Source organism: Porites lutea, chromosome 10, assembly GCF_958299795.1.
Source record: "Porites lutea chromosome 10, jaPorLute2.1, whole genome shotgun sequence".
Classification (NCBI taxonomy): Eukaryota; Metazoa; Cnidaria; class Anthozoa; order Scleractinia; family Poritidae; genus Porites; species Porites lutea.
This window is the reverse complement of record NC_133210.1, coordinates 18,178,170-18,192,186: the sequence shown is the minus strand read 5'-3', so window position 1 is coordinate 18,192,186 and position 14,017 is coordinate 18,178,170. Positions and strand designations below refer to the sequence as shown.

Sequence of the window (14,017 nt, the reverse complement as noted above, 5' to 3'; positions counted from 1 at the left end):
CATCTTTAAGCTAATTTTAAAGCTTTATACGCATATTAAAAGCTTTTCTAAAGCGCAGTTTTGAAACTGTACAACTTCTAGCAAGTCGTCTCCGCTTTTGGAAACTAAGTGACGTGTTTAGTTTCTTTTGCTTAAGCTTTTTGCAGGGAATCCAAACAGATGCCAGTCTTGCATCAGAGCTGTCTGGCTATTTTTCTCAGAGAACAGAAAGTGCGTCTTCTACATTGCCTGATTAGTCCGCCTCAATGGCTCATTGATATGCGTAGATGTCCGACCATTTTAGCTCCCGATGACTGAACTAAGCAAAAACACCGAAGTTTGGCATTCGTTCGGCAAATGACCGCGTCTTGCACCAATTAAAATTTTATGTGTCTGCCCTCTTATTGATAATGAAAATTAGCCAATCAGCGTGCGAGATATAATTCAGTTATTGTAAAAAAATGATCGCTAGCGCTTTAAGTGTCAGCTCTTATACCTTGTAACATTGTTGTACATTTGCTTTTTCAACTCAGTTAATCACACCAAACCGTTATGTTTGGTCTTAACGATCTGCGAGGCCGAATGGGATCAGCTGTCTAAAAATGGCTCTTCGGCAAAAATAAATATATAAATAAAAATAAATAAGAATAAGAATAAATGAATACACTACAGTTGGTAATCAGGTTAGTGATTAAGGCCGAGTTTCGGGCGTCTGGTTGAAGGCCAAAAAACTCTTGCTCTAAGGCTGTTGATATATTGAAGGCCAAAAACGTGCATGATCAGATTGCGTTCTATGCATTTCATTCATTCTTAGTGGAAGTTAAAACTTGTGCTAGCTACCTTCGTGTCGAACATTCTTAATATCAACCTGTCGACGGCAAAAACATTAACTAGTAATAACCAAAGGTTACGGGGCGCGGCGTCAAAACACCCTTGCTCCATCGCTGTGCTTTGCGTGAACCCGCGGGATCATATTACGAGTGACTGATGGTCCAAACGCGCGTGATTAGTCTGCGTTCTGTGCATTCCGTTTATTCTTAGTCGAAGTCCAAACAAATACGCGTGATGGCAACGTAAAGACTAGGATTGCGGGCTCCTCTTGATACCCGTGATCAATAAAAAGTATAAATAAGTAAAATGAAATAAGGGGTGCCACTGATCACTAACGACCAAAAAAAAAACGAAAGGAATCTTCTTTTACCTTACTTTTCCAGATAGACCTATGATAAACAAGACTGGTCGTGACAAGAAAATCGATTCGTGGCTTAATCACTCGTCGATATTGACTTGTCAGGCAACAGGAAATCCACAACCAGAAATCATTTGGTTGAAAGATGATCGGTTGCTATTCAACGGGAGTACAACTGGAAATATTAAGCCTCAAAGTGAGTCAGATTTTGGCATCTACACTTGTTTATCGAGAAATATCCTTGGAAATGACTCCTTCAAAGTGCATGTTAATAGAACAGGTAAAAATGGATTTTAAAAAAAGTGTCTCGTGGAGTGTCCCTAGTTTAAAAGTAGGCAAGGAACCTTAATTTCCTTTTTCTACACTGTTTCTTTGTTCGTGCAGCCTTTCCTCCAGGTCGTCCAGAAATAAAAAACAAGCAAGGACATTTAAACAACCGTTCCTTTGTCCTATATTGGAGCCAACCAGATGAAAGAGGCAGACCTATCTTTCGTTATTGGGTTTGGATTGTGGAAGCAGGCGGCAATTCCAGTGAAAATGATGTGGGCAATTTTACTAACCACAATTTTACGCTGAAGTGGGACAAGTCCTATAATTTCTCTGTAGTGGCAGAAAACGATCAAGGAAAGGGGGCAAAGAGTTTATCAAAAAATTTCACTACTCCACCAGGTAGGGAGAAGTATTACAATAATAAAGCTGTTTAGTTCTTAAAATAGGACCCCCATAATAGAGGTTAATTGGTCTGCCGACTGCGCTTTTTTAAGCCTCTATACCGTTATGCATAAAAATAGGCAATTTAACATTTAGCATTTAGCACAAGAAACGATCAGCAGTATTTTTAACTGGGATTTTCCACAATGCACCCCTTTCCCCCAATCCCTCTGCACAAAAAAATATAGCATGAAGGTATAAGGTGGGGAATTTGATCTAACCGAAAATTCCTTTCATAGTAGAGCAGATATCTGTTTGAATTGTTCACTTTCTGTTAAAAGCATGAAATTTGGCATAATGATAGTTAAAGAACCCAGACACTGTTTGTAAAGAGTAGGGGACCCATTTACCTTCCAAGCGGATTTCCCCGAAACTTTTTGAAAGTGGTAAACTCTTTTTTTAAAAATTAGCGGACATTATCGTGAAAGCAATTTTAATCCAATATGTACATGCACAGAGTATTATTTATACTCCTCAATAGCACAAAATGGTGGTCGCAGGAGCTATTATATCTCAAATTACTTTGAAAGCCGCAAAGCATTCTGCATTCCAGTTAGTAGTGAATCAACTCTTTTAACCCTTTAAGCCCCAATATTCATTCCATATACAAATTCTTCAAACTGGTCTCTATACATTTCCTTGTAAGGATAAGTTAAGAGAAGTTGATAAAAGATCAAAGCATTTTCTCTTAAGTGATCATTTTATTAATTCTCATAACCTAATCTCTTGACAATGTATGGATATTGTTAGGAGAAAATTGATGTTGGTTACTATTGGGACTTAAAGGGTTAAAACAAGTAAAAAGAAATATTCTTTTTTTTTCTTTGCTAGTTTAATTTGTTCGTATGTTTGGCCTTTCCTATGCTTTAGTGATGCTTCTTCCTGTTGAGATTGCATTTTCATTCATATATTTACAACTTTTGAGGCTAGAACTCGAGCATATATGGAATTCGTGTACAATGGAACCGTTGATACCTCCACCAAGTATTTGCAACCACATTATTTTGTCCTATAAATGTAAAGACGCTCACTATTCCCTCTCCTAAAAAAAGTCTCATTAGTCTTGCTACCTGGTCACTAGAAGCGTATTCCGACCCAACGCACGCTGGTCGCATTTGTGGGGGTATTTTAACTGATAAAGGTTTATGATTGCCTTTAGCATTAGTAAAGTTGGAATTTCACATAGCGAGCAAAGGAAACTGGCATTGTGATTGATTGATGTTTAGGTACCTAAATATGAATATGTTACCAGCTAACTGAGACTTGTCCTTTTCTATCTAGAGCCAACACCGTCTTTATCGACACACACTGCGACGACTGGTAAGGTATCCGGATACTAAAAGTCCAAAAAATACCGAACTGATACTGAACTACGACGGACTCGCCTACTTGAAATTAAAAATAATTTATTCTAGAATTTGACTGCTTTGCCTTAATGATCATCGTGAGCTAGCACTCGCTGATCAACAGAGTAATCAAAAATTAGACGTGTATTTTCACGCCTCTTGAATCTCCTGAATAAGAGTTTGCTCGTAGCTTTGTTTTCCCTTCTTATTCTATTTACAGCTTTTATACAATTTGTACTTAGCAAGGGACATAAATTTTGCTATGTATTATGTATTAAGTATTGCTGTAAACATTGGAAGGGATAAAAAAAGGAAAGACTCTCGATCGTTTGTTGATCAGTTGTACTCTTTCAGAAATAGACCACACGGAAATACCAGTAGTATTGATCTCTGCCATCACCGGTGGCGTCGGATTTCTGCTCATTATCGTCATAGCGGCCTTCTGTTTTAAGACAAGAAGGAGACGCAGGAGAGGTAAGCGTGCTTCCAATGTATTTCAGCAGGCTTTTATCTAATGTTTAGGACCGGCCGCTCTAATGTGTGAGGTAACGTTCGTGCTTATCTCTTTATGCAATTGGCATACTAGCGTGACAGACTTGAGCTCAAGTTCATCAAGGCAAAATGGCTGGAAAACCTCTGCGCCTCGTATTGTAAGATCGTCGAACTGAAATTATAGCGGAAGGGAGGGATCAAACTAATACCCGTTCTGACTAGACTGTTCACAGTCCCTTATTTTTCAGTAAGATCGTCGGAATCGAGCACCTACCCTTACCGGTGCGGTCTTCTTGGTTTCAAGTGCACCGAGTCTAGCTCGTCAACCCCCCGACAGAAACCTTGTGGCTGGTATAAGGCAAGCATCCTTTTTCAAAAGCCTACCTCAATCTGTGTTTATTAGGCTTACTAAGGTTTTGGCCCTCGGCTGTTTTCATCAATAAAAGAAATCATGGGACAAGTCTTTTTTTTTTTTTTTTTTTTTTACGGAAGGAAAATTTGGTACACCATTGCTTTGTCTCAGTTATGTGTATAAGAACTTGTAAAAGGTTAGTTCTAGCTTGTCACTAATGGGTGACTTTTTTCAAGCCTCAACTGGAATTAAACGAGAGTCATATCAACTTTGTTGACTTTTTCATTTGTATTATTTATTCCTTCTTCAGCTCAAGCAATGCAACCGCTAGTTGATTTGCGCGAGCTTCAAGCCAAGTGAGTAGTGTTTGTCTATCTTAGCATTGAAAGGGTGCGTCCGTTTCACGTGTCTCTAAAATTTTGTTACATTTTTTTTTACGCAGTTTCTCGGCAAAGACGTCTGCGGCCTCTCCAAGCACTATGCAACACAACACTTACAACGCGGTAGGGACGTTTTGTTGTTATAGCTTTAACCAATATATATAGTAACTGAGTGTGCGCATGGAAAATTATTCTCCTTTCAATTTTTTTGCTTGACACATTCACGATACTACCTCTCTCTGGAACTTTTTTTTATTGCATTGTGGTTGATGTACCATTACAGCGCTTAGGCAGTTACTTCTGATAATTTCCAGGACATTGTGTGTTTATTTATTTATTTGATTTTTTTTTTCAGAAATAAATTATCTTTTGAATTACGTATAAGTTCTGTTACAGTTTATGAAGTTTGATTCAGATTCAGCCAGGTTTCCTTGTACAGTGCCTGTGTTCGTAATTTTTGAGCATTTATTTACTTCATTCTAGTGCATATCAGTTGCAACCTCGTTTCCAGGGTTCCCTGGGTACTAAGACTAAGGCCTAGGCAATATGAAGAGCACGCGTGTCGGATTCAGATATTATACACCCATCAATGCTCTGCGTTAGGGGGCGTTGGAACCATGGACTGATATGGGGACATTGATCGGAAAACAAATTTTCAAGTCAAATGCATCACCTGGGCTGCTTACCTTGGGATAGTCATACAATAATCTTAACAACATGTATTTTTCAAGAGTACTTTTTTTTTTCCGAAAATGCCTTGCAGTTAACCCTCTCCCCCACCCTATACAAAGTTTAAGATACACGGGTTCATCCTTATATGTGAAGTGGAGGGGGAGAGGAGGAAATTGGTATGATTAGTTTAAAAGAAGGCGCCACAATTGCAAATTTGTTTTGAGACCTTTTTCCATGATTGTAGCTAGGGCCTGTTAATATTCTTCTGAGTTTCCTTGGTTTCCTGTCCTCCACAAGACGTTGACTGTATCCAGGTACCTTACTTTTCGGTATCCTCCAAATCGAAGAACTAAAACTTCCATTGACAACAGGTGCCTCCTCCAAGAATTCCGAAACGAAACGGAACTCGACCAAGAGAGAGTGAGCTTGCGGCACCAAACCCTTCATCACTCGCCATATACACTAATGCCTCGTCCTCTATCGAAGATGAAAAATCATCTGGCTGGGAATTTCAACGGGACAAAGTTCATATTCAGAAATATGTAGGCAAAGGTGCATTCTGTGTCGTGGCTAAAGCGTTCGCTGAAGGACTTGGGACCGTGGCAGTGAAAATTCCAAAAGGTATATTAAGTTAACATCTTTTCTTTTAGTGGTTTGAACCCTGTGTTCATCTTAGAAGTAATCGTTCGGGTGAGTGCAGGCCTGAATATAATTGTCATTGATAATGACTGGCGTTACAACCTGGGCGGTATTCATCTTCAGAACCAAATTGAGTTGTACCCTGTCAGTTGATGGCATTAAACCGACCCATCTGAAGAGGCACAGCTCACTTTGGCTCTAGATCTGATCGTGACCATGTCAGTCGCTGTCAACATCAGTCCTATTCAGGAATGAAATCATAAGTTCCACATACTCTAATTAATCTTTCCACCCCCTTTTTTTTTGTAACTTTTTACATGGACAAATTAAGGAAAATCCATCGATTCCGCTGGAAAGTGATTTGTTGAAAACTAACGAAGATATATCTTCTTAACCCTTCTCACCCTGAAATCAAAATTTGAATTCTCATTTGTTGCCCCTATTTATTTCCTACAGAAGTAGGGAGAGTATTTGATAAAATATTAAGCAAATTCATCTTGAGTGATCATGTCCGTGATTCTCATGACCACTCTGTTCTACAAGGAGAAATTTGATGCTGATCACTCTTAGGGCTTAAAGGTTTAAAAGTCGCGACATTTTACAGGCGTCTATATGGTAAGGGCACAAACTTGACCCCAACCATACCAACGTGGGTAAAATTTAGCAACTTTGTGGAGCTATATCTTTGCTCTCTTAAGACGTTTCACTTTCAACTTGGCAAGTTTAACTAATTCTAATGCGCTCTTTTCAGTAGTGTCCATGTCAAAAGTTTATAATCTTTGTTTTCACTTTGAGAATGATTTGGAAGCGCTGAAATCGTAACAGTGTGATTCAATCGTACTGCTTTAGCCGAGGAGTGTGCTTCCTTTTTCCTCCATGTTAGTGAAAAGTTGTAAAACGTCGTAGTGCTTGAATCGCAGAGGCGAGCCATACGGAGAACAAAAGAGGAAACTCTGCCACATGAGATTATAATTATTATTACTTACACTTTAAGACGGAATCCACCAGGAAATTGAGTAGTTTTACTTTTCAGTGGACAAAAACCTTGAAACAGAATAAGTTAAACAATATCGCATTCTTTTTTACATTTTTCAAGAGCTATAAATGTAATTAGTTATCTGTAATAATACCAAAGAAAATTTCTCATGAGAGTCTGAGAAAAGAAATGTCAAATTGCACGAAATGACACTATACACATTAAATTTTCAGAATTCTACCTGTTTTCACAATTTCTTGTGAAACTTGACATTTATTTTCTCAGGCTCCCATAAGAAATAGTCTTTGGTGTTCTTACAGGTAACTAATTATATCTACAGCCCTTGAAAAATGTAAACAGCATTGCGATATTGTTTAAATTACTCTGGTACAAGGTTTTTGTCCACTGAAAATTGAAATTACTTAATTTCCTGACGGACTCCGTCTTAATTTTCTCTTTCGAGGCAGAAAAAGCCCCGGACTCTAACAAGAAAGATCTCTTGGCTGAGTATGAACTGATGAAGCAGCTGCAGCCCCATCCTAACGTCATAAGGCTTATGGGTGCCGTTACACTCTCTGGTAAAATTTTCTCTTTTTTCCCGATATTATTACTGATTTAAAAGTGCGTTATTTTATGGAAGGCGAGTTGCGGCCCCTTGATTGACACATCTCAATCTCGGAACATCGTCCAATGACTTTCAATCAAATATTGTGTCTTTCGTGTAAGCTATGAAGAAACTGTCAAACCTCTTAAATGCAGACAGCAAAGAGGCAAGGCCACATGCCCATCACAGAGGTGTCCGTGTTGCTTCAGTTGGATCTTTCCATGTCTTTGAGACCAAGGGAAAATAAAGAAAACTGTGTCCGTATGGATAGGTTTCTCCTCTTTTGTATCGGATAGTCATTATATGACAAGTCGTCATTCTTTTCAAAATTTGTGACATTATTGAATCCAATACCTGCCAATTTTTATGATCATGCACGCAGTCCACATAAAAAATCATCAAATTTCAAGCTGTGCTTGTAGCTATGCAACATATTTATCCTACTAAGAGTGCATCCTTACAGCATCTAAATCCCGGTATCCTAACCTTATAATCTTCCTACGACCGGTGGTGGCTCTATAACTTTAAAACCGATTAAGATACGTTCACTAAAATTAGACATAATAATGAACTCATCATTACCAACATCTTGGTTATGGACCTTGTGCATCTCGCGTCTTTAAAAGATGAAAATCCCCGCTTTCTCTGCTCTTTTTTTAGACCCAATTATGGTGTTGTTTGAATACATACCTTACGGAGATCTCCTGGGATTCCTGAGAAGAAGCCGAGGCCTTGATGACAAATACTACAAAGACCCGGATGTGAAACCGTCAAGTTCACTCACATCACAGCAGCTTCTTAGGTTTGCGCGGGAAATAGCTGATGGCATGGCATTTCTTGCAGCCAACAAGGTACCAAAAGACCCAAGCGCTCTGTTGTACTGGTTATGAGAACCTTAACTATTTAACCATTTTTCTTTAAACTCGAGGTGAAGAGTGGTTGTTGTAATTAAGGCCACTATTCACCGAGACTGAAAAGAATAATTGTTTTAGTATATACACACAAAGTGGTCTCAAAAAAAATCAGAGGAGAAACCATTAAAAAGTACGATTTGATTGACGGATCAAATCACGCAAAAGTTTATAAATAGATCTTTGTAGATTTTTCAAAATTAAGTTTATCACTTCGCAAACAACGTAACAGCGTAATGGCTCAAATGGAACCGTTTAAAGTTTGAATGGTTGCCTTACCCGAGAAGAAAAGTAGAGCTCTGTTGTTCCCTTTTGGCTCGCCAAGTCTATAGCCAATAAGATTTGTTCAGCGTTTGCTGTGTCGTTCTTCGCGTGAAGTGCTGACAAAAATAGCGGCTCGCTTGCACGAGGTAAGACGTTGTCTTCATGTCGCATTCTTTTTCCTATTTACTTGAAACGTAGAATTTTCTGGAAACATTTGCTTTCAAATTTGTTTGTCATAGACTTAATTCGACTTTTGGGCCAAATTTTTCTTATTAGGAAACGCTGAGTCCACGAAACGGCCTCTTCTACGGTTGTAAACAACCCATCGAGAACAAAACTCGCCTACAGTAAATAGAAAAACGCCGTTTTGAATCCTTCGAAGTCTTCTCTTGCCTTAAAAAAGTCAACCCTAGGATTTTGTTGATCTTTTAAAGATCGTTCTCTTAAAAAATGGGAAAAACCCCGAGCTGACACATTACCTACTCGCTAGGTGGAATAGTCTGAAATAGCGAACCAATCAGATTGCTTAATTCACCAAGATCACTGAGTGTGTGTATAAATTCGGCATAAACACCATGTGCATGTAATTTAGTTACGAAATGTGAACGTTTGACCCAAACTCACTGCGGGGTTAAAAGGTCGTGATTGTCAAATGCAGTTATTTTTATTGCATTATTCGTTTCAACGTTGGCGCAGGGACATGTCTAGCTCGATATGAGGCTGACGAGTTGCTCTGTCGAACCAGGCCGGTGCATGCATGCAAAAACAAGTATTTGTGATGAGCGGATGTTATGTAGGCTGTACTGTAGGTTAGCAACGATGTGGCAGATTAGTAATTCCTCTCATCAGCTTCGGTGCTTGATAGGTAGGCTCCGTCTGTTCCGTCCACTAAACTTTCAGCAACTTACTGTACCTTCCTGTGGTGGTTATTTACTTTTTTCAAGGGCACCTTGTTACTGTTTTCTGTTAAATATCTGTTCGGAGAGGCAAAGTTGCCTAGAATTTTCTATAGCTTGAGGAAGACTAAAAATTTCCGGATGACCGTTTTTCGAAGCTTATCTTATAAATTCCTGGCAATTTTCCAAAGTCAAATTTTTCGCATTTCACTCCCCAGGTTAAGCTGTTTTCCGAAGTAAAAGAAAACCTAAAATTTTCTGATTCGAAAATGCGATAGAGAGAGGAATCAGAGAAATTCTTACCGTCGTAAAGCTTTAAATTGCATCTAAAATTTTCGGGAAATAAAACTGAAGCACGTGTAATTTCGAAAACACTCAAGTTGCCCTATGATGACCGAACAGATTTCACTCAACTAAACAGGGACTGCCATTGGTTAATTCTTGGTCACGTGGCTTGACTAAAATCAAATGTATCCCGATCGTGATACATTAAGCAATGTACCCCGCTCGGGCTACATTAAAGCACGTGATCAAAGCATGGTGGAATATGGCGTGACAGAAGGCGGGAAAACACTGCCAGGTCCTGCCAGTTTTCTTTTTGGCGAATGAACACAACAACACAAACACGAAGCCTCAAGCTAAAAAGCAACGATTTTTAAAGTTATCCCAGAAATTCCCAGAAGAAACAAATTAGCTAGTGGAGGAAAATGATGCAGGTAATAAAACGAAAGTACTCTGTTAATCATTCGTACAGTGGTTTTGACAATTAAATTTGTGTTGTTATAAATACTGAGTCGACTGTTTTGGTTCGCTCCGGTAATTCTTTTGTTGCTGTTGAAGTGAAAGTCTAGAAATATAACAAAACGCTTTAAAATGACAGGTCCCTCGGGAAACCAGTTAGTTTTGTTTTCCCTCGAGTCCTGTGAGTTTCCTGAGACGAAGTCGAGGGAAACATCAGGACTCTCGCGAAAACAAAACTAACTGTTTCCATCGGGAACTGACATTAAGTGTATAATGTACTTTTTTTCTGCAGATTATTCACCGAGATTTAGCAGCAAGAAATGTGCTTGTAGGTGAAGAAGAAATTTGTAAAATAACAGATTTTGGAATGGCGAGAGATGTGCAACAAACTGATATTTATCAGAAACGGACCAAGGTAGGTTGAGAATGCTGACTTAAAATTAAATGGACAGTATTGTTCAAAGTTCTCATAGTAAACTTTAACAACCTTCGATGAACAGTAAGTAATAACTAAAAACAACAACAACTGATGTAAATACTAAACAGGGCCTTAGTAACTTACAACACATTTATTAAGTTCAAATCGTTATTATTTCAAGCAAACACAGCGGTATAATGTCCCTTGACCTCCTCTCCAGTTCAATCAGAAATTTTGCGATTCTTATATTTTGCTTATTCCTCGAGGAGCGAGTTAATACTATGAATTTTGTCGAAACTCGCTTTGCGCGTGGAACGTGCGTGGAACGCACAGCGGGGTAGAAACACGAGTTGGCTGTATGTTGTGGTTCAATTTTTTTCTTGGTTTAAATTTAGTTTTCCTTTGTTTCAAACTCATAATCATACATAATTATACCCCAAAACAAAGGAAATTAAATTTAAACCAAGGATAAAATTGAACCACAACATATATATTTATGTATCTTGACTTCCGGTTGGTAGTCCCTCTACGTCCGTGGGTAGTTGTCTCCCCATGACGTCGAGTTGCATTGAGGTTTTCAAGCTGCACAACTTCCACTGGGTGCTATATCGTGTTTTATTCATAAAAGGTTGACATGTTTATTCATCCTCTGTGGAAAAAATATGTTTACTGTTGGTGTACCTCGACCGATTCTCTTCATGCAAATGCGAGGAATTGAAAACTGTTCAACGCCGTCAGCAACTAACCGAGAGACTTCGCAACGGTTTTGCGAGATAGTTATCGACTTTGTCGGGAATATGTTCTTCAAATGCGATGAAATCAGTTACCGCACTTTTCAAAAACACGCGAACTCTGAAGTTCAAAAGCCGCCTTCCCAGCTGCGTTTTTCCCTGCCGTCAATCATAAATACGATCACAAGCAACGGACCCTGAAATACAGAAACAGACAAAACTGATCGAAATCCACCAATCACAAACCATGACCTTTTCAACCTGTTAAAGTAAACTACAGTTTCGTAAGAGGACCGCTAAGGTGAGTGTCAGTTGGCGTTTGAACTTCAGAATTCGCGTGTTTTCAAAAAGCGCAGTAAATTACGGCTTTATCGGCAAAACCCTGCAGCTCCACCAGCTTCAAACAGCGTCTACCGGCAGAATTTCACGGGAAGAGCGTTAAAGATAATAACTTGATTTAACATAGCCATTGAGCATTTGGTCACGCGGCGCTCTCTTTTTTTGGTCGTGTTGTTTTTGTTTTTGTTTGTTTGCTTGTTTGTTTGTTTGTTTTAACCATATTTTTTTACATATTGGCTGGTTTCAGTTTATTCATACTTCTGCCCTCTCACAGCGTCGCGAGGTGTTGCGATAAACGTACTTCTTGTTAACAAACCGATACTTCATTCCATTGAACGATTACAATGGTATTGTATTTTAATTAATTGTCGGTAACTTTAATGTACTAAAAATTGAATATCGTAGAGCCGCTTGCCAGTGAAGTGGACCGCAATGGAGTCGCTGCTCTACGGATTATGTACTTCAGCGAGTGATGTGTAAGTTTTTCTCTTCACAGTTTAATACTCCAAATGTTCGCCAAATTAATTTTAAACTTTTCATTTTTTTTTTTTTTAAATTAAGAACTCATTTCTAAAGTTTTCAAAAAGTGATAACAATTGGAGGCATAAAAACTTCAACGAAGCATCTCCAAAATGCTCTCACAGATGTTGTTCAAACATCACGAACATTGAGGCAGTTATTGTAGGATCAAGCTCTCGTAAGCACTCGTAAGTGATTGTGTAAAAAGAAAATTCCAAATACGGCTGAAAGTAAAATAGATAATGACGTCATTTCGTTGCTACGACGACTCCGATGTTAACATAACATTGCTCATAATAAATTTTCATACTGCTGTAATCGTTTTTCCATATCCTTGTGAATGCCGACAGAGTTCATGGTCTAAGTTGGAAGGTATTGGCCCTGAAAATCAAATCGAACCACCTGAAGGGCCTGTTTACTGAAAACACAGCAAAGCCTACCAGTCAGAATTCCTTTTGTGCTCTTAAATTAATTTGCTGGCGCACAGGGCTCAGTGTTAAGGGCTTCAAGTGTTTGTTAATTGCCTTGTCTGTTTCATGCATTTTCTTTTAGCTGGAGTTATGGCATTGTGCTGTACGAAATTTTTACGATAGGTAAGATCGCATGTCACCTTCTTTTAACCGTTGTAGTTTTAAGATTATATTTGTCGTTCACATGTTCAGTTCTACATTTTTAGACACTTTAGCCCCTATGGATAGGGTCAAATGGTCAACAATGCAAATCTGTATTTATGAACCGAGTTAGCTTTCAGTTCAAGTGATTAAGTTGGTGAGCAACGAATTAGGATGCATAGATCCGTTGTAGGGATAACGCTGTTTCGAAATTCTGACCAATCTTGGCAAAGTTCTATTTAAAAAACCTACTAATCATTTTGGGGAAAAATCTACCTGCTACTCTTTCCACGCAAATTTTTCTTTTCCCTGGATAGTTATCGGGCAAGCGGAAGAAAGACTCTTTTGGTATAGGCGTTTATAATCGAAATCAATTACCTGAATTGAGATGATGGTATTTGAAATACTCAATCGACACTTTCAAAACCTTTGTAGAGCCCATTTATAAAGTATGCATGTTTTTTAGGTGGTAAGCCATATCCCAATCTCCAGGCACATCGTCTTCCGTATCTGCTAAAAGAGAACTACAGAATGCCGAAGCCTGCCCACTTGGATGATGATATGTAAGTACAACGTTCATTTGTTTATTGCCAGCCGACGGGCTTAATGTTGTTGTTTCTATTGTCATAATTAGCATTTGGATTGGATTGTTATTGTTTTGTACTTGTTGCTTATTTTTGTTATCTACCTGTCATTGCTTCAATTGTTAATTATTTTTATTTATTTCAAGGTACTCCATTTTTTGCGATTGAATTAATTTTCAATTTCATGTTCTCATTTAGCCCGCGAAAACATCCCTTTCTCCTCGCTCTTCGCCGCTGGGGACGTTTCGCGCGGAGGAACGTCTGTGACTCAGCGGCAGAAAATCCATACTGATGACGCAAATCAATGTTTACAAAATAGTCCGGTAGTCATGGGGTTCCAAATACAAATTTGTTCAGTTTTTACGTGTCTTCTTGTCGATTTTGGTAAAGTGTTGTGTTCATCTGCCAACGAGCTTCAGCAAAACTCAAACGCTTCTTCTAGAGAAGAGTATATTCCACAAATATTGACTGTTTTACTCGAGATTCTTCGCGTTTACGTTTGACCTTTGTGGCCTTTTGTCTTTTGTCTGTCATTCGTAAATAATAGCTAAAACAACGTAACTACTCCGTCGACCAATCAGCGCTTCTGACCGGATTCCGGACAGATTTTACGTCATCAGTATGGACTTTCTGTCGCTGAGTCGCAGACGTTCCTCCTCGCGA

General features: G+C 38.7%; 1 protein-coding gene across 2 annotated transcripts in view; it reads left to right on the top strand.

The window, feature by feature from the left end:
- The window catches only part of LOC140950278 (fibroblast growth factor receptor 2-like), a 43,735-nt gene that overhangs the window by 27,134 nt on the left and 2,584 nt on the right, over positions 1-14,017 (top strand). For both annotated transcript variants that reach the window (XM_073399497.1, XM_073399498.1), the window contains 13 exons: positions 1,194-1,448; positions 1,553-1,837; positions 3,161-3,199; positions 3,580-3,699; positions 4,380-4,425; positions 4,512-4,572; positions 5,493-5,742; positions 7,204-7,314; positions 8,001-8,191; positions 10,445-10,567; positions 12,046-12,116; positions 12,712-12,752; positions 13,237-13,333. In XM_073399497.1, the coding sequence (XP_073255598.1) occupies positions 1,194-1,448; positions 1,553-1,837; positions 3,161-3,199; positions 3,580-3,699; positions 4,380-4,425; positions 4,512-4,572; positions 5,493-5,742; positions 7,204-7,314; positions 8,001-8,191; positions 10,445-10,567; positions 12,046-12,116; positions 12,712-12,752; positions 13,237-13,333 (1,690 nt within the window). The remainder of the gene's footprint in view (positions 1-1,193; positions 1,449-1,552; positions 1,838-3,160; positions 3,200-3,579; positions 3,700-4,379; positions 4,426-4,511; positions 4,573-5,492; positions 5,743-7,203; positions 7,315-8,000; positions 8,192-10,444; positions 10,568-12,045; positions 12,117-12,711; positions 12,753-13,236; positions 13,334-14,017) is intronic.